Source organism: Molothrus ater, chromosome 36 (genome assembly GCF_012460135.2).
Source record: "Molothrus ater isolate BHLD 08-10-18 breed brown headed cowbird chromosome 36, BPBGC_Mater_1.1, whole genome shotgun sequence".
In the NCBI taxonomy this organism is placed as follows: Eukaryota; Metazoa; Chordata; class Aves; order Passeriformes; family Icteridae; genus Molothrus; species Molothrus ater.
The window spans coordinates 660,933-686,653 of NC_071663.1; the positions used below are offsets into that span (position 1 = coordinate 660,933).

The 25,721-nt window shown below is 72.8% G+C and overlaps 3 protein-coding genes across 6 annotated transcripts; 1 reads left to right on the forward strand and 2 right to left on the reverse strand.

Annotated features, from left to right (window-relative positions):
* Positions 1 to 109: 109 nt before the first annotated feature.
* NFIX (nuclear factor I X) lies at positions 110 to 16,313 on the reverse strand. Of its 4 annotated transcripts, none has more exons than XM_036400067.2 (10): positions 16,173 to 16,313; positions 9,224 to 9,755; positions 6,357 to 6,419; positions 5,997 to 6,071; positions 5,486 to 5,606; positions 4,907 to 5,040; positions 4,373 to 4,495; positions 4,031 to 4,090; positions 1,532 to 1,620; positions 110 to 220 (listed from the first exon to the last, which is right to left on the reverse strand). In XM_036400067.2, the coding sequence occupies exons 1-10, from the start codon at positions 16,197 to 16,199 to the stop codon at positions 206 to 208; spliced, it is 1,239 nt and encodes a 412-aa protein (XP_036255960.1). In that variant the 5' UTR covers positions 16,200 to 16,313; the 3' UTR covers positions 110 to 205. The 4 variants fall into 4 exon arrangements, with proteins under 4 accessions (XP_036255960.1, XP_036255958.1, XP_036255959.1 ...); XM_036400065.2 differs by having other exon boundaries at positions 4,031 to 4,197; XM_036400066.2 differs by lacking the exon at positions 16,173 to 16,313 and adding an exon at positions 10,629 to 10,964 and having other exon boundaries at positions 4,031 to 4,197.
* Positions 16,314 to 18,647: 2,334 nt separating this feature from the next.
* GADD45GIP1 (GADD45G interacting protein 1) lies at positions 18,648 to 20,174 on the forward strand. Its single transcript, XM_036400141.2, has 2 exons — positions 18,648 to 19,287; positions 19,705 to 20,174. The coding sequence occupies exons 1-2, from the start codon at positions 18,953 to 18,955 to the stop codon at positions 20,075 to 20,077; spliced, it is 708 nt and encodes a 235-aa protein (XP_036256034.1). The 5' UTR covers positions 18,648 to 18,952; the 3' UTR covers positions 20,078 to 20,174.
* RAD23A (RAD23 homolog A, nucleotide excision repair protein) lies at positions 20,152 to 25,444 on the reverse strand. The gene is made up of 9 exons (XM_036400140.2): positions 25,275 to 25,444; positions 24,287 to 24,448; positions 23,414 to 23,592; positions 22,818 to 22,873; positions 22,182 to 22,309; positions 22,031 to 22,106; positions 21,354 to 21,484; positions 21,116 to 21,271; positions 20,152 to 20,611 (listed from the first exon to the last, which is right to left on the reverse strand). The coding sequence occupies exons 1-9, from the start codon at positions 25,395 to 25,397 to the stop codon at positions 20,498 to 20,500; spliced, it is 1,125 nt and encodes a 374-aa protein (XP_036256033.1). The 5' UTR covers positions 25,398 to 25,444; the 3' UTR covers positions 20,152 to 20,497.
* Between the last annotated feature and the right edge of the window lie 277 nt (positions 25,445 to 25,721).

A 25,721-nucleotide genomic window follows, 5' to 3' on the forward strand; every position in this document is an offset into this window, starting at 1 on the left:
GTGGGGAAATGGGGGGGGTGGGGGGGCTGCGGTTTTTTTTTTATTGTTGATTTTTTTTTTTTTCCTTGGGGTTTTTTTTTTGTTTGTTTTTTTTTTGTGGAGTTTTTTTTGTGGGTTTTTTTTTTTTGTGGATTTTTTTTTCTTTTTTTTTTTTTTTCCGTTTTTCTCCTTTTTCCGGGCGGTTTCTCCTCGTCCGGGGGCGGCGTCAGAGGAACCAGGACTGGGGAGGGGTGGGGGGGAGATGGGGGGGGGGGGTCAGAGAGGGGGGGGAGACACAAACGCAGACCCCCCCCCCCCCCTCCAGACCCCCTCAGCCCCCCAGGACACCCAAACCCCCCCCAAGGCTACGGGGGACCCCAAAATCCCCCAAGATTGGGGGTCCCGAACCCCTCCAAAAAGGGATGAGCCCCCCCTGAGGACTCGGGGGTCGCTGGAGAAGGGGGGGCAAACCCTTCCTACCCCCCCCAACTCCCCCAAAATGGGTTGGGGTCTCCGGAGAGGGGGGGATGAAACCCCTGTGACCCCCCCAGGACCCCTGCGTTGGGAGAGGGGGTCACCCCCGCCCCCAGGACCCCCCAGAATTGGGTTGGGGTCTCCAGAGGTGGGGGGGAATGAAGCCTTGGGACCCCCCCAGGACCCCCCAGAATTGGGTTGGGGTCTCCAGAGTGGGGGGGGGTGGAACCCCCGGGACCCCCCCAGTGGGGTTGGGGTTGCCCCCGCCCCCCAGGACCCCCCAAAAGGGGGCGTGGCCGCCCCGCTCGGGGGTCCCGGGGGTCCCCACGGTGGGCATATGGTCTGGGGGGTGGGGGGGTGGGGGGCAGCCCCCCCGCCTGGCCACGCCCCCGCCGCGAGCCCCGCCCCGCCATTGGCCGAGCCGCCGCCGCACCACCGCGCTCAGCCAATGGGATCGCGCGGTGCCGCCGCAGCGCCCGCTGCCTGCCAAGGGCCCGCCGGTGCCAGCCAATCAGCGCCGGCCCCGCCCCCTCCCGCCTGGCCGTGCCAGCCAATGGGGCTCCGCTGCGCTCGGCTGCCGGCCCTGGCTCCGCTCTCCATTGGCTCCGCGCCCCGCGCGCCCGCGCCAGCCAATCAGCGAGCGCGGCCGCAGGGCAGGCAGCCAATCAGCGGCCGCGGGCGCAGGGCAGGCAGCCAATCGGGCGTCGTGCCACGGGGCAGGGGGGGCCAATGGCGGCCGCGCCGGGGCGGCCTGGCCACGCCCCCCTTTGTCCCCGTGGTGACGTCACCGCGGGGGGGCGTGGCCGGGGTTGCCAGCCAGGTGTGATGGGGGGGGGGGTCAGGTGGCCAAGGGGGGGACCCAGAACTACGGGAGGAGTCCCAGGTGTGCGGGGGGGTCCCACGTGACCGGGGGGGTTCCCAGGTGAGCAGGGGTTTCCCAGGTGGCCGGGGGTGTCTCCAGGTGTCCCGAGGCGGGGGGGTCCCCGGGGGGTTGTCCCAGGTGTCCCGGGGGTTCCCAGGTGTGTCCCCAGGTGTGTCCCCAGGTGTGTCCCCAGGTGTGTCCCCAGGTGCGCCGTACCTGCTGCTGGGGCAGGCTCAGAAAGTTGCCGTCGCGGGGTCCGAGGCCGACAAGGCGGGGGGCAGCGGCGGCGCCTGACGCTGCGAATGCTGCGGGGAGAGGGGGCTCAGCCCGGCCCCGCCCCCGGACAGGTGCGGGCACCGCCCACCGCCCCCCCCCAGGTACCGCCCACCCCCCCCCCCCCAGGTGTGCCCAGCCCGCTTAGAGCCCCCCCCACACCTTTACGAGCCCCGCCCCCCCCCCCCCCGCAGGTACTCACCTGTGCGGGTCCCCCCGAGGGGGGGCAGGGAGGAGCCTCAGGTGTGCCCCACCCCCCCCCCCCTTCGGGGGGCTCAGGTGGCTCCGGGATCCCCCCCCCCGCCCCTCCCCCCCCCCGCGGAAATGGGGTAAAAAGGGGCGGAAATGGCGAAGGAGCCGCTGGAATGACCGGGGCGGGGGGGGCGGGGATGAGCGCCGGGGCCGGTGAGCGATGGCGATGATGCAGGTGAGGATGCACGGGCAGCCGGGCCGGGCGGGCACTGTCACCTGTCACCTGTCACCTGCTGCTGGCACCTGGGTCACCCTGGCACCTGCTGGCACCTGGGTCACTCTGTCACCTGTCACCTGCTGCTGGCACCTGCTGGCACCTGGGTCACCCTGGCACCTGGGTCACTCTGTCACCTGCTGGCACCTGGGTCACTCTGTCACCTGGGTCACCCTGGTACCTGCTGGCACCTGCTCCTGCCGCCTGGGTCACTCTGTCACCTGTGCCACCTGTCACCTGCTGGCACCTACTGCCCCCTGTTCCTGGCACCCAGGTCACTGTCACCGCCTGGGTCCCTGTGCCACCCTGTGCACCCCAACACCTGGCTCACTCTGGCACCTGGCACCTGCTGCCCCCCCGCTCCTGTCACCCACCCCGGTGCCCACCTGGGTCACAGGTGCCGCCCTGAGCTGGGGCACCCTGGGGCGGCTGCTGGCACCAGCCTGGAGCTGCCCAGGTGGCACCTGCAACACCCCTCACCCCTCAGCTGCACCCGCACCTGGGCACCCACACCTGGGCACCTGCACCTGGGCACCTGCACCCCTACCTGGGCACCCGCACCTGGGCACCTGCACCCCTACCTGGGCACCCGCACCCCTACCTGGGCACCCACATCTGGGCATCTGCACCCCTACCTGGGCACCTGCACCTGGGCACCTGCACCTGGGCACCTGCACCCCTACCTGGGCACCTGCACCCCTACCTGGGCACCTGAACCTGGGCACCTGCACCCCTACCTGGGCACCCGCACCTGGCTGCTGCCCTCCTCACCTGTCTGCACCCACACCTGGGCACCTGTACCTGACCTGTCTGCACCCCCCCCGCCCCCTCACCTGTCTGCACCCCCACCTGCCCCCCCTGCCCCCCGCCCCCACGGCCAGGGCCCGGCTGCGGGCGCGGGGGGAGCCGTGGGGTGCGGGGGGAGGTGCCGGGGGGGTCCCGGTGGTGCCGGGGGGGTCCCGGTGGTCCCGGGGGCACTTACGGGCAGCGGCGGGGGCTCCGCCGGGGGGGCCGCTGGGGGCTTTGGGCTCCGCCGGGGGCAGGGGCAGGGGTCGGGGCAGGGGGGCCCCCGCAGCCCCCCCGGCCCGGCCCTGCGCCCCGCACGGCTGCAACGAGAACACGGTGACGGACCCCCGGGACCGTAGAGACCACCGGGAACACCGGGACCCACGGGACAACCGGGAATACCGGGACAACCGGGACAACCGGGACAACCGGGACCCACGGGAACACCGGGACCCCCGGGACCGCCGGGACCGCAGAGAGCCCCGGGGCCGCCGGGACCGCCAGGATCAAAGAGACCGCCGGGACCCACGGGACCACCGGGCGGGGCAGCGGCACCGGCGGGACGGACGGACGGACGGACGGACGGACGGACGGACAGAGGGGCTGGGGCTGGCACGGGGGGCGTGCGGGGGTCGCGGAGGGGCCCAGCAGCCCCTGGGGTGCGCCCAGGTGGGTCCCACGTGCGGGTCCCACAGGTGCGGGTGCCCAGGTGGGGGCGGCTCCAGGTGAGGGGGGGTCCCCGAGTTTGGGATCCCCAGGGCGGAGTTTGGGGGTCCCCGTCACCCCCTCCGCAGCCGGCGCGGCCACCTGGGCTCGTTTGCATACAGACCCCGCCCCCCGTGGTGTATTTGCATAGCGGCACCGCCCCCTGTGCTGTATTTGCATATAGACCCCGCCTCTATGATGCATTTGCATACAGCACCGCCCCTCTGTTTCATTTGCATACAGACACCGCCCCCTGTTGTGTATTTGCATACCGGCACCGCCCCTCTCTCCTTATTTGCATATCGCGCGTCTACTCATCTGCATACACGCCCCGCCTCCTCAGCCTCATTTGCATCTCGGGGCGCGGCCCCGCCCCAACGAGGCGTGGGCGGGGGGCGGGGGGATCCCGGTGTCCCCCGCTGTCCCCGCGCGTCCCCGCGCCCCCCGGGCGTTCCCCGCGCCCCCCGGGCCCGTCCCCGCCGCACCTGGGGGCCCTGGGCGGCGCCGTCGGCGCAGACGAACTGCACGAAGTCCTTGAGCGAGTCCTGCCCGTGGTGGTAGCGGATGGTGGGGTGGGCGAAGTAGGGGCTCGACTGGGGCAGGAGGGACCCCGACGGGAAGTGCAGCGCCGAGGCCGAGGCCCGCGGGCTGCCTGCAGGGACCCTCAGCGCCAGCGGCCGCGGGACCCCCTCCCCTGCCCGTCCCGGACCGCCCCGACCCCCGCCCGCCCTCCCCGCGGCCTCCCCGGCCGCTCCTGGCATTCCCGCCCGGTCCCGGTTCACCGGGAGCCCCCGGGAAAGGAGCTCCGGGGGTGTCGGGGCTCTCACCGGGGCGGACGCCGGCCAGCACGGGCAGGGGGTGGTGGCCGAAGGCCATGCGGGGCGCGGCGCCGTGCCCCGAGAGCGCGCTGCAGAAATCCAACTTCCCCGACTTCTTCAGCGCCGCCGGGCCTGGCCGGGAAAGGGGGGGCCCAAAAGGAGGGGGGGGGTCGGGGAGGGGCGGCAGCCGTACCCCGGTACCCCCCCCCCACCCCCGTGAGCCCCCTCCCCAGGGCCTCCGGTACGCACCCGCCCCCCCGGTGCCCTCCCCGGTGCCCTCCCCGGTGCCCCCCCCACACTCCTGTCCCCTCCCCGTGTCCCCTCCCCGGTGTCCCCTGTGTCCCCTCCCAGCCACAGCTGTCCCCGTGTCCCCCCCTGCTGCCACCAGACCCTCCCTGTTACCCCCCCCCCACCCGGGTGTCCCCTCCCCGGTGTCCCCTGTCCCCCCCCCCCGTGTCCCCCTTCGGTGCTCCCAAACCCTCCCCGTTACCCCCCCCGGGTGTCCCCTCCCCGTGTCCCCCCCCGGGTGTCACTGTCACCCACCGGTGTCCACGTCCCCCCCCCAGGGGCCCTGGCTGCTGCCGGGGGCCGGGGACCGCCCCGGGCCGGGGTAGAAAACGTCATCGCCGGGACCCTCCAGGTCACCCTCGTCCAGCGCCTTGGGGCGCTTGGGGCCGCTGTGGGGATGGGGGGGGTCACCTCCGGGGTCAGGGGTCACCTCCGGGGTCAGGGGTCACCCCCGGGGTCAGGGGTGTCACCCCTCGAGGTGTCCGGGCCAGCCCAACAGGACCCCGGTGTCCGGAGGGGCTCAAGAGGAGGCTCCCAGGTGCTCGTGGCATCCCAGGGCTGGGGCTGAACCCCCAAACGTGGGGGTCCAGGGCAGGTTCCGGGGGTCCGAGGGGTTTCTGGGGGGCTGGGGGTGAACCCCCAAACGGGGGGGTCCGGGCAGGTTCTGAGGGTCCGAGGGGTTTCTGGGGGGCTGGGGGGGAACATCCAGACCCCAAGGCTGGGGGTGGCCGGGTGGTCCCGGGGGTGGGGACACCCCAAAAAGGGGGGAGCACCCCCAAAGAGGGCCCTGGGGGAGGGGGGGGGGGGTCCCAGGGGGTCCCGGGGGTGCCGTACCTGGCGGGGGGGGGCCCCAGGGGCCGGCGGCCCAGGGCCACGGGGCTGATGTTGTAGTAGCCCCCCGGGCTCTCCAGGTCAGCCAGGGAGAAGTTGGGGCCCGACGCCGTGGCCACGGGGGCTGGGGGGACACGGGGGGCGCGTGGGGGACGCGCCCACGCACGCGGGGGGGGCGCCCCCTTCCCGTCCCCTCCCCGTGTCCCCCCCCCCGCCCCTGCGTCCTCCTGTGCCACCCGTCCGTGCCATCCCAGGCTCTGTTCCCTCCCTGTGTCCCCCCAGTGTCTCCTGATGTCCCCCCAGTGTCCCCCCAGTGTCCCCCCGTTCCCCCAGTGTCCCCTCAATGTCCCCTTGGTGTCCCCCTGTCCCCCCGGTGTCCCCTGGTGTCCCCCCAGTGTCCCCTCCCCATGTCCCCCCAGTGTCCCCCGATGTCCCCCTGGTGTCCCCCCAGTGTCCCCCCGATGTCCCCCCAGTGTCCCCTCCCCAGTGTCCCCCCCGTCCTGTCCCCACTTACTCTGGGACACCCTCACCAGCTCCGTCACGTTCCAGACCCCCGAGGTGACAAAGCAATCCTGGAAGGTCAGGTGGCCTGGGGACACGGGGACACCGCAGGGTCACGGGGGCAGAGAGGGGGTGACGGGACTGGGGGGACATTGGGGACATTGGGGGGACACTCAGGGGGTAAGGACTGGAACTGGGGACACTGCAGGGGGACACTGAGGACACCTGGGGACACCACAGGGACATCGGGGGACACAGGGGGGACACGGGGGGGACACAGGGGACACCGCAGGGACACCGGGGGACACCGGGAGGACACAGGGGACAGCGGGGGACACCTCGGGGACACCGGGGGACACCGGGCGCCACGCACCGTTGGGCAGTGGTTTGATGTCCGCGTCCCCCTGGGGGTTGGAGCTGTCCGATTGTCCCGAATCTGGGGGGGATAATGGGGGGGGGGTCAGTCACGGACACGGGGGCGCCCCCCCCGTCCCAGCGCGTCCCCCCCGAGCCCGGGGGGACCCCGCGATGCCCCGGGGGCGGGGGGGGCGGCGGGGAGAGCGGCGGCCCCGGTGCCGGTGCCGGGGCTGAAGGCGCCGTTGTTCCCGCGGGGTCGCTCGAGGTGAGCGCCCGCCGGTGCCGGGGGGGCCCCGCCGGCCGCGCCCCCCCCGCCCCATCCCGAGACCCCGAGCCCGGTTCGGGGTCTCCCGTGTGCCCCCCGCCCCATGCCGGTACCCGCCAGGGCAGGTGATGATGATGATGATGATGATGATGATGATGATGATGATGGCGGGGGGGTCGGGGCTGGCAGGGGGCTGGGCCGGGGGGGCCGGGGGGGTCCGGGGGCCGCCGTGGGGCCGGGCCGGGGGCCAGGAATGCGCTCTGGCCCCGGGCCAGCGGGCAGCGCCAACAAAGCGCCCATTGTCTGTGCCGAGCGGGGGGGGCACCCGCACGCCTGGGTTACCCCCCCCAAACCCCCCCAAAACCCAACACCCCCCCCCGGCCTGACCCCCCCCCCCCACCCCCCTTGGTGTCCCCCCCACACCTGGGGATCCCCCCGGGACCCTCCTCCCGTGGGAACCCCCCCGGACCCCCCCCCCCTCCCCAGCCCGGATTGTTGGGGGGCTCCTCCTGTGCCCCCCCCCCCCCCACGGGGGTCGCGGGGCTCCGTTAGTGCCCCCCCCCCCCCCCCCCCGCACCCGCACCGGGAGGGGACGGAGCCGTTCCCGGGGGTGGGGGGCAGCCCCCGGCCCCCCCTCGCTGTCCCGGTGGTGACCCCGCCGTGTCACCCCGGGGGGGGGGGGGGGGTCAGGGGTCACCGGGGCACGCGCGGGGTCGCGACCTCGGCCGGGGGGGGGGAGGGGGGGGTGAAGCGCGCGTGGCGGGCGCGTGCCGGACACACCCCCCCCCCCCCCCCACCAGCCCCCACCCTCACACCGGGTCCGCCCCCAGCCCCCGCCCCCTCCTGAGCCAATGGGGGGGGTCCCTGCACCCCCTCCCCTCTCCCAGAGCCCCCCCAGCCCCCGCCCCTTTTGGGGGGGGGGGGTTCAGGTGCTGCTGGGCAGCTGCGCCCCCTCCCCCACGGGGGTGTCCCCTCCCCACCCCCCCCCCCCGCACCTGCGTCCCCCACACCGGGGGGGCTGGGGGGGGGGAGCCGCACCTGGGCAGCCCCCGCAGCGCACCTGGACCCCCCCCAGCCCCCCCCCGAGCTGCCTGCAGCCCCCTCCTCACATCCTCACCCTGTCCTCATGTCCCCCCCCCTGCAGCCCCCCAGACCGAACCTGTGCCCCCCCCGCGGGGAGGGGACCCCGATGTGTCCCCAGGTGTCCCCCAGGGCCGTGCCAGGGGGGGCCGGGCCGGGGTGCCCGGGCTGGGGGGGGGGGGGTGACACACCTTGGCTCGGGGGTCCCGGTGCCCGGGGGGGGGCTCTGGGGGGGTCCCCACGGCGCGGGGGTCCCGGTGCCGGGGCCGCGGTGCCGCAGAGCGATTCGGGTGCCAACAAGCGCCGCCATCTTACGCGCAAGGGGGGGTTGGCACCGAGCCCCCCCCGGCCCGCGGCAGCCAAAGGGCCCCCGGCGTGGGGAGGGGGCGGGGGGGAGCGCGGGGGGGCCGGCGGGGGGGGGCCGGGGCTGCCGGCGGGGCCTCGTGCCGCGCACCGGGGGCACGGTGCCAACCGGGGCCATTTTGGCGGCGCCGGGTGGGAGCCGCGTTTGGGGGATTGGAGCCCCGGCAGCTGGGCCGGGGGGGGGGGCCTGGGGGGCCTGGGGGGCGCGGGGGGGGGCGGTGGGACCCCCCCCCCACCCGGGGGTGTGCGGGGTCTGGTGTGGGGGCACGGAGGGAGATTTGGGGAGGGGGGCGGGATGGGCACCCCCAGAGCGGCTCCGGCGCCTTCAGTGCCCAGGAAGGACGGGGGCACCGGAGAGACCCAAAGCCCCCAGACCCGGCCCCAAAACTGCCCCAATTCCCCAGATCCGGCCTCAAAATTCCTCAAAACCCCCAGATCCAGCCCCAAAATTCCCCAAACCCTCCAGCTCCAGCCCCAAAGCTCCCCAAACCCCCCGGACCCAGCCCCAAAGCTGCAGCCGCAGGGACGGGGAGGGCGAGCACTGGGGCTGGGGTCTCCTCCTCGTGTGTGCCCCCCACCTCAGCTGCGTTTGCACGCTCGTGTGACCCCCCCCAGCCCCGTGTTCACACGCATGTGACCCCCCCCCCCCAGCACTGTGTGTGGCACCGGGCACGGGCGCCTGGCACAGCCCTGGCACAGCCCTGGCACAGCCCTGGCACAGCCCGGTGCCCGCAGAGCGGATCCCGGCGCCCGGCACGGCCCTGGTGCCCATCCCGTGCCCATCCCGGTTCCAATCCCGGTTCCCATCCCAGTTCCAATCCCAGATCCAATCCCGGTGCCCATCCCGTGCCCATCCCGGTTCCAATCCCGGTTCCCACCCCGGTTCCAATCCCAGATCCAATCCTGGTGCCCATCCTGGTGCTCATCCCGGTTCCCACCCCAGTTCCAATCCCGGCGCCCATCCCGGTGCCCATCCTGGCACGCGGGCTTGGCAGGCGGCGCCAGGCGCGTGCGCTGGCACTCGGCGCCGCTTTGTGCGAGCGAGGCCGGGCAGGGACACCCCTGCAGGTGGGGCCCCGGGTGGCCACGGGCGCATCAGACAGGGCCGGGCACCGCGCCCGCCGTGCCCGGCGCCGGGATCTGGGTCCGGGGGCTCGGCAGCCCGGCTGACTCACCCGGCGCGTGCACGAAGTAGGCCAGGTAGAGGTCGAGCTCCTTGATGGTGACGCCGATGTGGTGGGGCTGCACGCAGAGCCCGGGGCTGGCGCACTGCGGGGCCTTGGCCAGGCGCTCGCCGTCCGTGCTCTCCAGCGGGACGCCCTTGAACAGGATGACCATCACCAGGTCCAGCCGCCACACCTTGTCGGCCTGGCGCAGGCAGTCGATGCGGCGGATCTTGCCCTTCTGGTCGGGGTTGGAGAGCACGCAGCACGGCGCCTTCTTGCCGGTGACGGAGAGCACGAAGTCCTCGCGGCACTCGGGCCGGATGTCCTTGCGCAGCTTGGCCAGGAGGCGCGAGGCCCATTTCTGCTTGACCTCCGGCTTCTCGCCCAGCAGCTCGTCCTTGACGGCGCGCTCCTCCTCCTTGGACATCCGCTTCTCGTGCTTCTTGAAGTACTTGCGCTTGCGGGCCTGGAGGTTGAACCAGGTGTAGGAGAAGGCCCGGACGTGGGGCAGCAGCGCCTCGATGAAGGGGTGGAACTCATCCTGCACGGGAGGGCACAACAGGCACGGGCTGGGCTGGGCGCCCCCGCCCGTCCCGGCCCCATCCCTGTCCCGTAGGCACCGGAGATGGGGGATGTGGCCCCAGAGGGGGACCCCGGCAGCCCCAGGGGGATCCCGGCAGCCCCGGCCCCGCGGGGATGCTCCGGGTTCCGGTGCTCCGGGGAAGAGGCGGCTCCCGGTCCCGCGGGGCTCCCGTGTGGCCGGAGCAGGGATGGCTGAGCCCGTGCCGCTCCCGTGCCTGTCCCCGGTGCCACCGCAGCCCTGTCCCCGGTGTCACCACCACAGGCTCGTCCCCGGTGTCATCGCAGCCCCATTCCCGGTGTCACTGCAGCCTCATCTCCAGTATTGCCACAGCCCCGTCCCCGGTGCCACCACAGCTCCGTCTCGGGCACTGCCACAGCCCCGTCCCCGGTGCCGCCACAGCCCCGTCCCCGGTGCCACCACAGCCCTGTCCCCAGTGCCACCACAGCCCCGTCCCCGGTGCCACCACAGCCCCGTCTCGGGCACTGCCACAGCCCCGTCCCCGGTGCCACCACAGCCCCGTCCCTCCCCGCTCGTCCCCGTCCGCCTCCCGGTGATGCTCCCGCTGCCGTCGGGGCTCGGCCGCCCCAGTCCCCATCCCCAGCGCCCGTCCCTGCTGCCGACCGAGCGCCGGTGCCACCGATCTCCGTCCCCAGCAGTCGCCGGTGCCACCTCCGTCCCCTGCCAGCGCCTCCACTGCCCTTCCCTTCTCCCCGTTCCCGGTGCCGCCGCTCCCCGGCCCCTGCCCGGCCGCTGTCGCAGTCCCCGGTGCCCCCGGCGCGTGTCCCCGGTGCCCGGCCCCGCCGCTCCCGTCCCGGCCCGTCCCGTCCGTACCATCGCGGCGGCTCATCCCGGCCGTCGGCAGCTGCCAGTCGGGCCCCGGCGGGGCAGAACCGGGGGGCGACAGGCGGGGACGGGGGGCGCAAACCAAGCGGGGGGGAAGGGGTTAACGGGGACTACCGGGAAGCGGGGACGGGCCCGGGGGTGCGGACGGCGCTGGGGAACGCTCAGGTGTCGGGGATCCCGGTAACGGCGGGATGGAGGAGCGGGGACGGCGCAGCCGCCGCGGGGTCCCGGTTACCGGCGATGGGGGGATCCCGGTGCGGGTTCCGTACCGGTGCCGGTGCCGGTGCCGTGTGTGTGTGTGCGGGCAGGGGTCCCGGGCTCCCGGTTTTTTGGGGGGGGGGGGGGGGGTGTCTCTCTGTCGGGGGGTCCCGGAGCCGCCGCCGCCGCGGGCGCGGAGCGCGCGGAGCAACCGCGGCCCCTTTTTGGCACCGGGACCGGAGCGGCCGCGGCCAATGGGAGCGCAGCGCGCGGGGGGAGCGGCCTCCCCATTGGTCACCACGGAGGGGGGCGTGGCTACACGGGCGTGGTTTAACAGAAGGGGGCGTGGCCCGAATTGGGGGGGGCGAGTGCGCCCCGCGCGTGCAACGGGGGGACCCCGGGGGGGGGGGGAGGGGAGCACGGAGCGGAGGGGCTGAGACCCCCGGGGGGGGGGCTTGGCCAAAACCCCGCGGATTCGCCCCAAAAAAGCCCCGAGCGCGGGGGGAACGTGGAGGATTTGGGGGGGGGGGGGGGGTCCTCTTGCCGCCCCTCGTGCTCGTGCAAATCCCTCGTGCAAAATCCCTCGTGCAAAAAGGGTCGGGCGAGGACGCCCCCGGGGCCGGGGGGGTTCCCGGGGGTCCCGCTCCCCCGGCCGGCGCGGGAAGGCCCCGGATTTGGCCGCCTGCCCCAGCCCCGTGGCGGCCCCAGCGCGGAATGGCCCAAACCCGACGTTTCTGCCCCCAAAATCCCGGACGCGGCGCTCGGAGCCAACGCTTTTCCCCCTTCCCACCCGCCCCCCCGGTAATTAAATCCCTCTGTGCAAAGGAAAGAAACCAAAATTTGGGCGTTTCGGCAGCGGGCCCGGGCAGCGGCTCCCGCCCAGCCCCAAACCTCGCGGTTTTCAACCCAAAGCCGCAGCGGGGAGGTTTTCCTGGGGGGGCTGGGGCACCGTGGTCGCCCCCCCCGGCCCGGGATCCCCTCCCTGGTGCCCGCACAGGACCCCAGGGCCAGGCCCAGCAGCATCCGCTCGGTGCAGGGGGGGCTTGGGGACACCTGGGACCCCTCCCTGACACCTGAGCGACCCCTGTGGACACCTGAGCGACCCCTGTGGACACCAGAGTGACCCCTGTGGACACCCGGGACCCCTCTGGACACCAGGGTGACCCTGTGGGACACCAGAGTGACCCCCAGGCCAGGCCGGGGTCACCCAGGCCGGTTCAGGTGCTGGGGGTCAGCGCCCTGAGCGCCTCCATCGCCCCCGGACCCCGGCACAGACAAAGAGCCCCCGGCCCCGCTGCCCCCGCCCGCACACCTGGACCCCTCCCCAACGCCCACGGCCGCTCCCGGAGCCCCGGGACCCCTCCCCGGCCGGGCCTGGCGCGGCACCGGCCGCCGCGGAAGGTTCCGGAGGCTCGGGGCACACGGGCCGGGGCGGCGGGGCGGGCGGGGGGCCCGGTGCCGAGGCGGGGTCCGGCGGCGGAGCCGCGGTGCCGCGGGGCTGCCATTGGCTGCGCCGGGCCCGCATTGAGCCGCAGTCTCGGGCGAAGCCACGTCGCCGCGTCCGCAGCTGCGAGCGCCCGGCAGAGCGCCAGCGCGGCGGCAGGGGGGGCGGCGCCGGAGCGGGAGGGAAAAGCCCAGAAAAAACAGAAAAGAGGGAAAAAAAGACAAAAAAAAAAAAAAAAAAAAAAAGGAAAAAAAAAAAAAAGGGGAAAAAAAAAAAAATCCAACACAAACCAAGCGAGCTCTCCCCCCCCTCTCCCCTCTCTCCTCTCCAGCATCTCCCCCCCCCCCGCCCCGGCAGCGCCCGCCCTCCCGCGCCGCTGCCAGCTCCCCCCGGCCCTCGGCTTCGCCGCGAGAGAAAACAGCCCGAAACAGCCGGAATTGCCGCCAAAAATCCCCCCGGCGGCCCCTGACGCTGCTGCCAAGACCCTCCCGTGTGTGGGGAGGGGGGGAGGAGGGCGGCCGGGGGGGTGGGAGCGAGTCAGGGGCGTCCTGGACCCCCGAGCGCGGGGCCGGGGGGGCCCAGGAGGGCCCCGGTGCCCGGGGGGGACCCTGGCATCCAGGTGGCCTCGCAGGGAAGGCGCCGGATGCTTCTGGCAGGGGACCAGGCGGCGCAGAAGGGGACGCGGGGGGCTCGGGGGGCGCCCTGGCAGCGGGAGGGGGGCGCTGGCACCGCAGGGGCACCGTGGCACCGTCGGGGGGGGCGGTTCTGCCGCTCGGGGGGGCCCCGGGCGCGCAGGGGAAGCGCCCGCCCGGCCCTGCCCGCAGCCACGTGGAGCATCCCGGGCGTGCGGGCGGCTCGAGGGGAACCGGGGCATCCGCCCCGCGCTTCCCCCGCTCCCACCGGGACCCCGCATCCGGGCCGGGCCGCGGGGGGGGTCCCGGCGGGCGGCGGCGGCGGCTCCGGGCGGTTTGGCCGCGGTTTGGCCGCGGTTTGGCAGCGCGGGAGGGAGCGCGGCCGTTCCGGGCCGTGCCGGGCGTTCACCGCAGCCCCGGCCCCGCTCCCGCCCCGGCGCGGACCCCGCGGCCCGGCCCCCGCCGTGGATCGGTGCCAGCCCGGGCCGGGGGGGCCCCGCGGTGCTGCGGCGTCCAAGAAAGCTTTTTGTGGCCCATCAATAATTCAGGGCCCCCCCGGCCCGGCCAAGGGCTCCTCCATTATTGATGCCGCCAGCGACCGGGGGGACACGGGGAGGGGACACGGGGAGGGGACACGGGGAGGGGGACACGGGGAGGGTGACACGGGGAGGGGACACGGGGAGGGGGACACGGGGAGGGTGACACGGGGAGGGGACACGGGGAGGGGACATGGGGAGGGGGACACAGGGAAGGGGACACGGGGAAGGGGACACGGGGAGGGGGACACGGGGAGGGGACACGGGGAGGGGACACGGGGAGGGGGACACAGGGAGGGGACACGGGGAAGGGGACACGGGGAGGGGGACACGGGGAGGGGGACACGGGAAGGGGGACACGGGGAGGGGGACACGGGGAGGGGGACACAGGGAGGGGACACGGGAAGGGGACACAGGGAGGGGACACGGGGAGGGGGACACGGGGAGGGGACACAGGGAGGGGACATGGGGAGGGGGACACGGGGAGGGGGACACAGGGAGGGGACACGGGGAGGGGGACACGGGAAGGGGGACACGGGGAGGGGGACACGGGGAGGGGACATGGGGAGGGGGACACGGGGAAGGGGACACGGGGAGGAGGACACGGGGAGGGGACACGGGGAGGGGGACACGGGGAGGGGGACACAGGAAGGGGGACACAGGGAGGGGGCTGAGCCCGTCACGGGGGTGCGGGGGGGGCACGCACGGAGCCACGCGTGCCCGGGGGTCGCACGGAAAGCCACACGTCCCCCCCCCCCCTTGTGTCCCCCCCTGTGTCCCCCCGTGTGTCCCCCCCGTTTGTGGCTCCAGGGCGGGGGTTGGTGCCTCCCCCTGCCCCGATTGCATCAGCCGCGGCTCGGGGGGCACCGGGGCTGGCACCGGGGCTGGCACCGGGGCTGGCACCGGGGCTGGCACACGCCTGGCACGCGCCCGTGTCACACGCGTGTCGCTGGCAGGACTGCCACGTGTGCGCGGGGCTGTGACACACGCGTGTGCGGCTCTGTCCCTGTCACACCTGTGCTCTGTCACACACACGCGTGTCACACCTGTGTGCCATCACACGGGTGCCACACCTGTGCCCCGCCACTTGATTGTCACACCTGTGCGCCTTCATACGTGTCGCACCTGTCCCCAGCCACACGCGTGTCACGGATGCACCTTTTCATACGTGTGCTGTCACACCTGTGCCCTGTCACGCACGTGTCACACCTGTGCCACCACAGCTCCTGCCAGCCCTGCCCCGCAGCCACGGGCCGGTGACGGGCTCGGCCACCACCCCTCGATGGCACCGGGGCACCGGGACAGGGCTGGAGACACCGCGGTGGTGACAGCCGGGATGGGGACGGGGACGGGGACGGGCGGGGGTGGCTCCGTGTGGCGGGGAGGGGACACGGGGGGGACCCTCAGGGATGGCAGGGATGCAGAGGGACACAGGGGGGCACGGAGGGGACCCGGGGGTGATGCAGGGCACCGCCAGCCACAGCCTGAGGTGTCCCCAAGGAGGCCGGAGCCGCTGCCAGGACACCAGGGGACACCGGGGGACACCGGGGGACACCGGGGGACACCGGGAGGACACCGAGGGACACCGGGAGGACACCGCCCGCCGCTGCCTCGAGGCCCTCCCGTGCCCGCCCGTCCCCCAGCCCGCTCCGGGCGCTCCTGGTGCAGCCGCTGGCGCGGAATCCGCCGGTGGCACCGGCCCAAAGCCGCCCCGGAGCGGGCAGGGCGGCGCGGGGGGAGCGCGGCGGCACCGAACGCGGGGCCCCGGGGGCGCGGGGGTTACGGGCGCGGGCGCGGGCACGGGCAGGGGCGCGGGCACGGGCAGGGGCACACGCGTGTGCGCTGGCGTGTCCCTGGCGCGTGCACACGCGTGTGCGGGGCGGGCGCCGAAGCTGCGAGAAGCGCCGCTGGCCGCCGGCCCAGACGCAACCGGCCGCCAAAACCGCCCCGAAAAGCGGGAGAAAAGGGCAACGGGGGGGGGCGGCAGCAACGCCCGGCGGGGGCGGCCCCGCAAAGCGCCCCGGGGGGGGCACCGGGGGCGTCCCGGGACAGCGCGCGGGGAGGGGGGGGCGCGGAGCCCATCGGGGACCCCCGAGCCGCAGCCCCCGAGTTTCGCCCTCACCGAGAAGCGGCCGCTGCGGCTCCTCCCCCCCCCACAAAATCGGGACCGCGGCGCCCCCAGAATGAGGCGCCCCCCGGACTCGGTGCCCCCGCGGGGTTTCGCCCTCGTCCGGCCCCCGAAGTCGCCCCCGGAGCCTCCCGGCCGCGCTCTGAGGGTCCCGGCGCCACAACCGCGCTCCGGGGCCGGGGTCCCGCCCGTCCCGGCGGTGCCGGGCACGCGAACCCCCCCGTGGCACCGGCGGCCCCGGCCCCGGGGTCCCGCTCCGAGCCCCCCGCGCCTCCGCGGGGACCCCGGCGGCTCCGGGGCTCAGATCCGCTCCGCAGCGCGGCACAACCGGGAGCCCCCGCGCCGTGCAGCCGGACCGGGGCCGCTCCGGGACGGCAGCCCCGGGACCGGCCCCATCTCGGTCCCCGCTGCCCCGGGAGGCACCGGCGCCCGCGGAGGGGTCGCACCCGCACCCATCACACCCCACTTGAGGGGAGCAGCCGCCGATCGCGGCGAGCAGCGAAGGGCACCGGTAACCCCCCCCTCCACCCACCCCCCCGCACCGCCGCCGTTACCGGGCGCCCCCCGGTCCCGGCCCCCCCGGCCCGGCCGTACCTGGGTGAGGCAGTACGGGGAGTACATGGCGGCGGTGTCAACCTCGGCCGGGCATGGCGGGGGCTCCGCGGGGCCGGGGGGTGCCGGGGGGTCCCGGGGGTCCCGGTGCCGGCGGCGCGCGGGGAAAGTTTTGCCCGAAGTTGGCGCCCGCCGCACTTTTGCCGCGGGAAGCGCGCGCCGGCCACGCCCACACGGGGGAAGGCCACGCCCACCGGGGGACACGCCCCGGCGGTAGAGGACACGCCCACTGTGGGGATAGGACCGCCCACTCTCTGAGGTGACACGCCCGTTGTGACACGGGCCACGCCCATGTCGGGATAGAGCGTGGGGGACGCGCGGGGACAGCGGGGGGACACGGGAGGGACACAAGGGACACAAGGGACATGTGAGGGGACATGCGGGGGACGCGGAGTGTGAGGGGACATGCGGGGGACGCGGAGCGGCCGCCACCCCCCCGCAGCCCCGTCCCGCCGTCACTGTGACCCCGCAGGGCCCTGCAGGGTGACGGCGACAGCGGCGGTGGCGCTGCCGGAGGTGACAACGCGCGGGACGATGGCAGCGCCGGCGACAGTGGCAGAGCCAAGACAATGACGGGGCCGGTGCCAGCGCCGGTGTCGTGACAGGGACAGCGACAGGGGCAGGGACAGCGCCGTGGGGTGGTGACAGTGCCAGGGCCGCGGCGGTGCGGGTGACACTGGCGGTGACACGGTGGTGGCAGTGGTGGTGACAGCGCCACGGTGATGCGGGTGACACGGTGGTGGCAGTGGCGGTGCCACGATGGTGACAGTGACACGGTGGTGGCAGTGACGGTGACAGTGCCATCGCAATGCGGGTGACACGGTGGTGGCACGGACACGGCGATGGCAGCGGTGGTGACAGCGCCATGGTGGTGACAGCGCCATGGTGGTGTGGGTGACACTGGCACTGACACAGTGGTGGCACTGACACGGTGGTGGCACTGACATGGCGATGGCACTGACATGGTGGTGGCAGTGACAATGCCATGACAGTGTGGGTGACACTGGCACTGACATGGCGATGGCACCGACACGGTGGTGGCAGTGACACGGTGGTGGCAGTGACAGTGACAATGCCACGGCTCTGTGGGTGACGCTGGCACCGACACGGCGATGGCACCGACACGGCGATGGCACCGACACGGCGATGGCACTGACAGTGACAGTGACAGTGACAGTGACAGCGGCGATGGCAGCGGCGGCGGCGGCGGAGCCTCATCTGTCATTCCGGCTGCGGCCGCGTCCCTCCGCCATCTGTCACCACCCGGTGCCAGCGCTGGCACCGCCGCCACCGCCGCTGTCACCCCTTCGCTGCCGGAGCCGCCGCCGCCGCCCCGAGGGGACCTTGGGGACACGGAGGGGACCCGGCAGCGGCTCTGGGGGGGTCCCAGTGTCCCCTCCCCACGGCGGGGGTGGCACCGCCACCCTGCGGGACACGGGGGGACAAAACCCGCGCCCCGCCGGGCACCGGGAGGGGACAGCGGGGACAGGACGGGGCGGCAGAGGGGACACGGGCCCCCGGTGTCCCCCCGTGTCCCCGCTCGGGGACCCCCCGTGCCAGATGTGTCGCTGTCACCGCAGATGGAGCGGAGGGGGGGGGCACGGCATGTCGCGACAGGCTTGGGGCACATCGTGACACCGCAGCGGTGTCACCTGCCGGCCCCGGGGGCGCGGGCAGGGGACACAGGTGTCCCCCGGACCCCCCGGGGGAAATTGGGGCTGGGGGCGGCGGGACCGGACAAACGCGGGAACGGCAGAAGCCGCAAAATGGGGCAAAACCGCCCCGAAATGGGGCAAAACCGCCCCGAAATGGGGCAAAACCGCCCCGAAACGGGGCCCCCCCGCTGGCCCGGCCCAGGGGCCCCGGTTCCACCGGCGAAGGGGGAAACCGGGACCCCCGAGCGCCGCGGAGGGCGGGGGGGGGGGCTCAGCCCAGCGGACCCCCCCCCCCCCGGGAGGCCCAGGGAAGCTTTTGGGGCGATTTCGGGGGTTTTTGGCTCCGCTCCGCGCAGATTTTCGGCGGCTGCCGAGGCCTGGAAGCCATTAGGGCTCCCCCCCCGTCCGGGGCCCCGCCGGAGCGGGCGGGGGGGGCCCGGGGGGCCCCGCGAGGAGCGGCCCCGCCGCCCGCAGCCCCCCCCGGTAACCGCGGCGCCCTCCCCGTGCCCCCCCCGGTGATCGGGGGGGATCCCGGTGATCGGGGGGAATCCCGGTGATCGGGGGGGATCCCGGTGGTGGCGGGGGGATCCCGGTGGTGGGGGCGGCCCGGGGGGCGGGCACGGAGGGGTTAACGGCGCTTGGCAGCGGCCCCGGGCTTGGCGGCGGCTGAAAAGGTTCGGGGGGGTTTGGGGGGGTTCGGGGGGTTCCGCCCCCAGCCCAGCCCCCCCCCGTTCACGGGGAGGAGCCGGGGGTCGCTGGCACCGGGCCCCGCCCCCCCCGGAGCCGTTCTGAGGCGGCCTCTGCCCCCCGGAGGAGCCTCAAAACCCCCCCGGGACCCCCGGGATGAGCCCCCGGTGCTCGCCGGTCCCACCGGGCCCCACCCCGGTTCCACCGGGGTCCCCTGAGCTGCCCCGGGCTGAGCCAGGCCCGGAAAGACCCCGGGACCCCACGGGACCCCCCTGAGACCCCCGGGACCCCCGCCCAAGCTCCGCCCTCAACCCGGTAACCGCGCCCCTGGCTCCACCCACAGCGCTGACCCCGCCCCTCACCCGGACCCCGCCCCGCTCCTTCAGTCGCTCTGACGTCACTTCCGGCGCGCGCCCAAAGATGGCGGCGCCCTTGCGGCGGGCGCTGCTGGCGCTGGGCCCGGCCCGGTCGCGGCTCCCGGAGCCGGTCCCGGTCCCGGTGCGGCCTTACCGGGCGGATCCGCTCCGCCGCCGCCCGGGCCCGGCCCCCGCCGACCCGGGGGACCTGCGGGCGGCCGCGCGGCGGTTCGGGCGGCTCGGGGAGGCCTCGGGGGTTCCGGTGTGGCGGCTCTGGCCCAGCCCGGAGCAGCTGCGGGAGGCGGAGGCGGAGGAGCGCGAGTGGGACCCGCCGCTCCGGGAGGTGGAGGCCGTGCTGGAGCAGCGGGAGAGGGAGGAGGCGCGGCGGAGAAAGGAGAGGTGGGGTGGGAGCGCCGGGAACGGGACCGGGAGCACTGGGAATGGGACTGGGATGAATTGGGAGCACTGGGAATGGGACTGGGGCGGACTGGGACAGGGATGGGCAGGATTGGAAGCACAGGGAATGGGACTGGGAGCACTGGGACAGGGAGGGGCAGGACTGGGAGCACCAAGAATGGGACTGGGACAAACTGGGAGCACCGGGAACGGGACTGGGAGCAGTGGGAATGGGACTGGGATGAATTGGGAGCACCGAGAATAGAACTGGGAGCACCGGGAACGGGACTGGGAGCAATGGCGCAGGGACGGGCAGCACTGGGAGCACTGGGACCGTTCGGCCTGGCGAGGATCGCCCAGCGGTACCGGGAGGACTGGGAGGGTTTGGGGCTGGGATCCCCATGTCCCCCCTGTCCCCAGGGCGGAGCTGGTGTCCCGCAGCCTGGCGGCCATGCCCGCCCGTGTCGCCGCCTGGCGCCGGGACCGTGAGGCCGCGCGGGAACGGGCGCGGGCGGACGCGGCGCGGCGGCAGCGGCTGCTGGCCGAGGCGGGGCTGGGGGCGCTCCCGCGGCCCGGGACCCCCGCCCGGGGCTCGGCCCGAGCGCAGGAGCTGCTGGAGGACCTGGAGAAGCAGCGGCGGCGGGAGGAGAAGCGGCGGCGGCGGCAGGAGCGGGAGGAGGCGGCTCGCAGAGCCCTGGCCGCGGCGGAGGCGGCGGCGGCGGCGCGGCCGCTGCCCGGGACCGCCCCGGAGAGCGACGAGAGCCCCCCCAGACCCACCGGGGGCACCTCCTGACCCCCTGAGAGTGTCCGGTGCCCACCGGGAGGGTCCCGCGAGCCCCCCCCCGACAGAACAAGGACGCCCCAAAATGGGTTTAAAACTCTGCATTTAATCTCTTTGCCGCCAGTTTTGGTTGTTCCGCGGCGCCGCCCCCCCCCCCCCCCCCCCACCCTCCCTTCCCCGGGGCCTGACAGGGAGGGGGGGTCGGTTTTTGGGGAGGGGGGGGCCAGGACAAAGCGGGGGTGCTGAGACCCCCCCCCACCCCCCCAGGGCAGGGAGGGGCTCCCCCTGCTCCCGGGGTGGGGGCAGGGCTGGGGGTCCCCATCCCCCCCCTCCAGGCTGGATTGCATCCCAACCCCCCCCCCCCCTCACAGACTGGGGGCCCCCCCGAGGCAGGAGGAGCCCCCCAGGGTTGGGGGGGAGGCCGGGGGTCCCTCAGTCGTCGTCGAAGTTCTGGCTGAGCAGGAAATTGGCCGCCAGGTTCTCGTTCTTCTCGCAGGCAAAGTAGGCCTGGATCACCAGGCTCTCGGGAAAGCCCAGCGCCTTCAGCTGGGGAGGGGGTCACAGATGGGACTGAGCCCCCCAGAACGGCCCCCGTGCCCCCAGAATGGCCCCCGTGCCCCCAGAACGGCCCCCGTGCCCCCAGAACGGCCCCCGTGACCCTGGATCCCACTGAGGGCCCCTCCTGACCCCAAAACCCCAACCCCTGATAACCCCATTTTCCCACTCACTCTCGGCCCTACAAACACATAATTTCCCATCAATGTTAATTAACGCTGGATGCTAATTATGACACCCACACAATATTCACTCTGGGCCCTGCCACTGGTGTTAATTCTGGCTTCAAACAGTGACGTTTTCCCCCACGTTCACCCTAAAGCACGAAACCTCCAAACCCCACACCTCGCTCCTGAAACCCCAAACCCCCCAAACCCGACACTCCAAACCCACCAAACCCCAAATCCCCCACACTCCCCAAACCACCCAAAGCCCCTCTCCACATCCCACATCTCCCACACCCCAAACCCCCCATTCCAAGGCCCCCAGGCTCACCCTCTCTATGGCTTCTTTCTCCTGCGGGGTCACCTGGATGTAATTCATCTGGGGGGACTCGTCGCCGATGGCGCCCACCTCGCCCTCGAGCTCGCCCAGCTCGCCCAGGGGCTCGTTCAGCATCTGGATGAACTGCTCCTGGTGCTGGCTGATTTGCTGCCGAGGGGCACAGGCGGTGCTCAGCCCGGGCTGGGGGGCTCGGGGGGGTTCCTGGGGGTCTCAGGGGGTGTGGGGGTACCTGGAGCAGCTGGGGGTTCTCCTGGCCCAGCTGCTGCAGCAGGGCGGGGAGCAGGGCCGGGTTCTGCTGGATCACCTGGCGCATGTTCTGGAACTGCGGCTGCTCCCGCAGGAACTCCAGCGGGTTCTCGCCTGGGGGCGGGGCCGGACCGGGACACGCCCACGAGGGGGCAGGGTTAGGCCATACACACAGAGGGGCGTGGTGAGGCCACACCCACAATGGGGCATGAGGAGACCACACCCATAATAAGGCGTGGTTAAATCACACCCACAAGGGGGTTTGGGCAAGCCACACCCACAATGGCGGACCATGAGACCACACCCAAAATGGGGCGTGGTGAGGCCACACCCCATTACCCCACGCCCCCTAACTGTACCTGGATGGGGTGTGGCCACATGGGACTCCCTCTACCGTCACCTGCCACGCCCCAAAGTGGGTGTGGCTTACAGAATGAACACCTCAAATGGGTGTAGCTTACACAGACCACACCCCCAAATGGGTGTGGCTTTCCCCAGGCCACACCCGGAATCAAGTCTGGGTCACCCAAGCCACACCCCCAACGCTCACCAAGGTGATTTCTGAATGCTTAACCTCACCCACCAAGGGGGTGGAGCCTCGGAGGGCGCGGCCGCGCAGCCCCGCCCCTCCTGCCCCGCCCACCCACCACGCCCACTGACCTTCGGGCGGGGGCTGCTCCGGAGGCCGGCTCTCCTGCACCGGGGGGCGCTCGGGCTCGGGGCTGCCGGGGATGCCCTGGGGGGGCCGGGGGGCGTCAGCGGTGCAGCCGGGACCCCCCAGACCCCCTCACCCACCAGGACCCCCCCTCACCGTCAGCAGGTACTCCACAGCACGATGGGGGTTGTTGTAGCTGGCCCTGAGCGCGGCCACCACGCGCTCCCGCTCGTAGCCCATGGACACGATCTCGGAGAGCATCGTCTCGTACTCGGAGCCCGTCACTGCAGGAGGGACCCCCACCCAGAGAGACCCCGTGAGAGACCCCCGGGACCCCCACCCCAAAACCACCCCCACCCAGAGACCCCCGGGACCCCCACCCCAAAACCACCCCCACCCAGAGAGACCCCGTGAGAGACCCCCCGGGACCCCCACCCCAAAACCACCCCCACCCAGAGACCCCCGTGAGAGACCCCCCTGACCCTCCCTCGGCTGGGAGAGACCCCCAGAACCCCCACCCAGAGACCCCCCTGAGATAGGAGGGACCCCCACCCCAAAACCAGGCCCTGTTCCCAGTCACTGCAGGACCCCCAACCATTGGGATGGGACCCCCAGGACCCCCCCAGCCCCAATCCCCCTGTTCCCCAAGTTCAGGAAGTGGGACACACCAAACAGCTGCTTTTTGCCCCAAAGCGAGCTCCCCCAACCTGAACCCCCTGTGACAGCTCCGTGTCCAGCCCCGGGAAGCACCAAACCACCCCCAGGACCCCCCAAATCCCCCCCAGGACCCACCGAGGGTGGAGGCGGCGTCGGCCGAGCGCCCGGAGCTGCCCGAGGGGGGAACGGAGCTGCAACGGCAGGGGAGAAACCATCAGGGGAGCCCCAAAGGCCCTGAGAGCCCCCATAAAACCCTGAGAGCCCCCCTAAAACCCTGAGAGCCCCCCCAAACCCCTGAGAGCCCCCCTAAAACCCTGAGAGCCCCCAACCCTCCCCTGAGCCCCCCAAACCCCTGTGACCCGCCCACCCCCCTGCAGTGCCTCCCCCCATTAAAATCCAAATTAATGACCCCCACAAGATTTCTTCCCAGCGCATAAAATCTACCCCAGACCCCCCAAAATCACTGAACTGCCCCCAAAATCTGACGAAATCATCCCCCAAACCCTCCCCCGACCCCATAAACCCTCCCCTGGCCCCCAGACCCCCCCAAACCCTCCCCTGATCCCCCCCCATCACCCCCAGCCCCCAAACCCGTTCCAGCCCCCCAACCATCAGCCCCCCAAACCCGTTCCAGCCCCCCCAAACCCGTTCCAGCCCCCCAAACCCGTTCCAGCCCCCCCAAACCCGTTCCAGCCCCCCCAAACGCCCCCATTTCCCCCCCCAGCGCTCACCCCGCTGCAGGCTCAGGCAGGGTCAGGGCAGGGGGGGGGTCCTGGGCCGGGGGCTCCTCGCTGGGTGCGGCCGGGGGGGGAGGGGCGGCGTCGGCGGCCGGGGGGGGCCCCGGGGGGGCTGCGGGGGGCTCCGAGGGGGCCCCGGCCTCGGGGGGAGCCGAGCCCAGAGCAGACTTGGCCTGGGAGGGGGGGAAGGGGGATTGGGGATACCCCGGGACCCCCAGAACCACCTGAGACCCCCAAATTCCCCCTCCCCCCAAGGGCCTTTGCACTCTCCAAGCCTCCCTGGGGACCCCCAGATCCGTGCCAAGGACCCCTCAGGGTTCCCCAAATGGCTCGGAGACCCCTCAGACCCCCCAAACCCCACATAGGGACCCCCGAATCCCTCCCGAGGACTCCTCAGGATTCCCCCAAAGGGCTCCCAGACCCCTCCAAACCCCAACCTTTACACAGGGACCCCCCAAATCCCTCCCAGAGACCCCTCAGAGCTCCCCAAATGGCTCCCAGACCCCCCAGACTTTACACGGGGACCCTCAAGTCCCTCCCAGAGACCCCTCGTGACTCCTCAGGGTGCCCCAAATGGCTCAGAGACCCCTCAGACTTCACACAGGGACCCCCCAACCCCCTCAGACTTCACACAGGGACCCCCCAACCCCCTCAGACTTTACTCAGAGACCCCCCAACCCCCTCACGACTTCACACAGGGACCCCCCCAACGCCCCCAAACTTTACTCAGGGCCCCCCAACCCCCCCAAACTTCACACAGGGACCCTCCAACGCCCTCAAACTTTACTCAGGGCCCCCCAACGCCCCCAAACTTTACTCAGGGCCCCCCAGCTCCCTCGCAGAGCCCCCAGGAGCCCCCGGGCCCACCTTGGTGACCATGACCACCACGAAGTTCTTCTCGTCGATGCGGTACTCGCGGATGGGCACGTCGTCGCTCAGGATCTTGCCGGCGTAGATCAGCTTCTGCCCGGCCACGGGAAAGGCCTCGCTGCCCTTCTCGGCCTCGATCTTCTCCTTCAGAGCCCGCACCTGCCACGGGGGGGGGTCAGGGCAGCACGGGAACCCCACACGGACACCCCGGGAACCCCACACGGACACCCCGGGACCACCCCGAGCCCCCCCGGAGCAGGGGAAGGCACAAATCCCAAATGTTCCTAAAGGATGTTCCTGAATGAATCCCCACTAATAACAAATATTCCCAATGAGTTTTCCAAAATTATTCCCAGAGCAGGGCAGGCGCAAATCCCAAACGTTCCTAAAAGATCTTCCCGAATAAATCTGCACAAGTGACTCCAAAGAATTGTCCTGAATAAATTCCCACAAATGATCCCAGGAGGAGGCACAAATCTCAAATGTCCATAAAGAATTTTCCTGAATAAATCTCCACTAATGATCCCAAAGAATCTTCTCAAATAAACCTGCACAATCTCCGCATGTGGACTGGGGGGAAAACGGAGCCCCCCTGATCCAGATCCCCCTCCCCAAATGGGGATTGGGAGCACGGGGACCCCCTCGGTTCCCCCAAAAAGGAGGCGAGACCCCCCCCCCCATAACCCGGGGGTAAAGGAGCACACGGAGCCGCCCCTCCCGGTGACACCCAGGGCTCCGGAGCCCCCAAACCGGGGAGGGGGCACCGGAACCCCCCCGGTGCCGCCCCCCACCCAAAGGAGGCTCAGGGGGACGCGGCCACCGCGCCCCCCCCACCGCGCTCCATCCCGTTCCTGCGGACCCCGGGAGGCTCCGGAGCCCCCTCGGGGCAGCGGCGGTGTGAGGGCGATGGGGGGGGCGGGCACCGGGCCCATCCCGGGCCCGGCCCCGCCCGCTCCCCCCAGCGGAGGCTCCGCCGCGGCCTCACCGTCTCGTGCGGCTCCATGCGGATCTTGAAGGTTTGCTGCTGCAGCGTCTTCAGCGTCACGGTCACCGCCATGGCGGGACGGGGACGGGGCGGCGGCGGCTCCTCCCGGCGGCCCCACAACATGCAACTCACGCCGCCGCCATCTTAGGCGGCCCCGCCGCTTCCGCCGCGGCGCCGGAAGTGCGTCACAGCGCCCGCCCGCGCGCGCGCGCCTCGCTCCCGCCTCCTCCCCCCCGCTCCCGTTTCTCGTCACGTGACACCGGAACGGCGCGCGCGCGGAGGGGGCGGGGCTGTTCCCGATCACGTGACGGCGGTAGAGATCGGCGCGCGGGTGGCCACGCCCCATCACGTGACCCGAGCGAGGGGGTTAAACCGCGAACCGGGCGCGGTCACGTGACGCGCGCGGCGGCACAAAATGGCGGCGGCCGCAACATGGCGCGGGCAGAG

Bases quoted from the DNA above. Each gene is read 5' to 3' on its own strand.
- NFIX (XM_036400065.2), bottom strand. From the start codon at position 16,199: ATGTACTCCCCGTACTGCCTCACCCAG. The intron at 5,607-5,996 runs GTAAGTGGGGAC...GTGTCCCCCCAG, and splicing joins GCTGGTGAGGGTGTCCCAGA to CCCCCGTGGCCACGGCGTCG. The intron at 4,496-4,906 runs GTGGGTGACAGT...TTTCCCGGCCAG, and splicing joins GGGGGGGGACGTGGACACCG to GCCCGGCGGCGCTGAAGAAG.
- GADD45GIP1 (XM_036400141.2), top strand. From the start codon at position 18,953: ATGGCGGCGCCCTTGCGGCGGGCGCTGCTGGCGCTGGGCCCGGCCCGG. The intron at 19,288-19,704 runs GTGGGGTGGGAG...CCCTGTCCCCAG, and splicing joins GCGCGGCGGAGAAAGGAGAG to GGCGGAGCTGGTGTCCCGCA.
- RAD23A (XM_036400140.2), bottom strand. From the start codon at position 25,397: ATGTTGTGGGGCCGCCGGGAGGAGCCGCCGCCGCCCCGTCCCCGTCCC. The intron at 24,449-25,274 runs GTGAGGCCGCGG...CCCCCGTGGCAG, and splicing joins GCATGGAGCCGCACGAGACG to GTGCGGGCTCTGAAGGAGAA. The intron at 21,272-21,353 runs GTACCCCCACAC...GCCCCTCGGCAG, and splicing joins AGAACCCCCAGCTGCTCCAG to CAAATCAGCCAGCACCAGGA.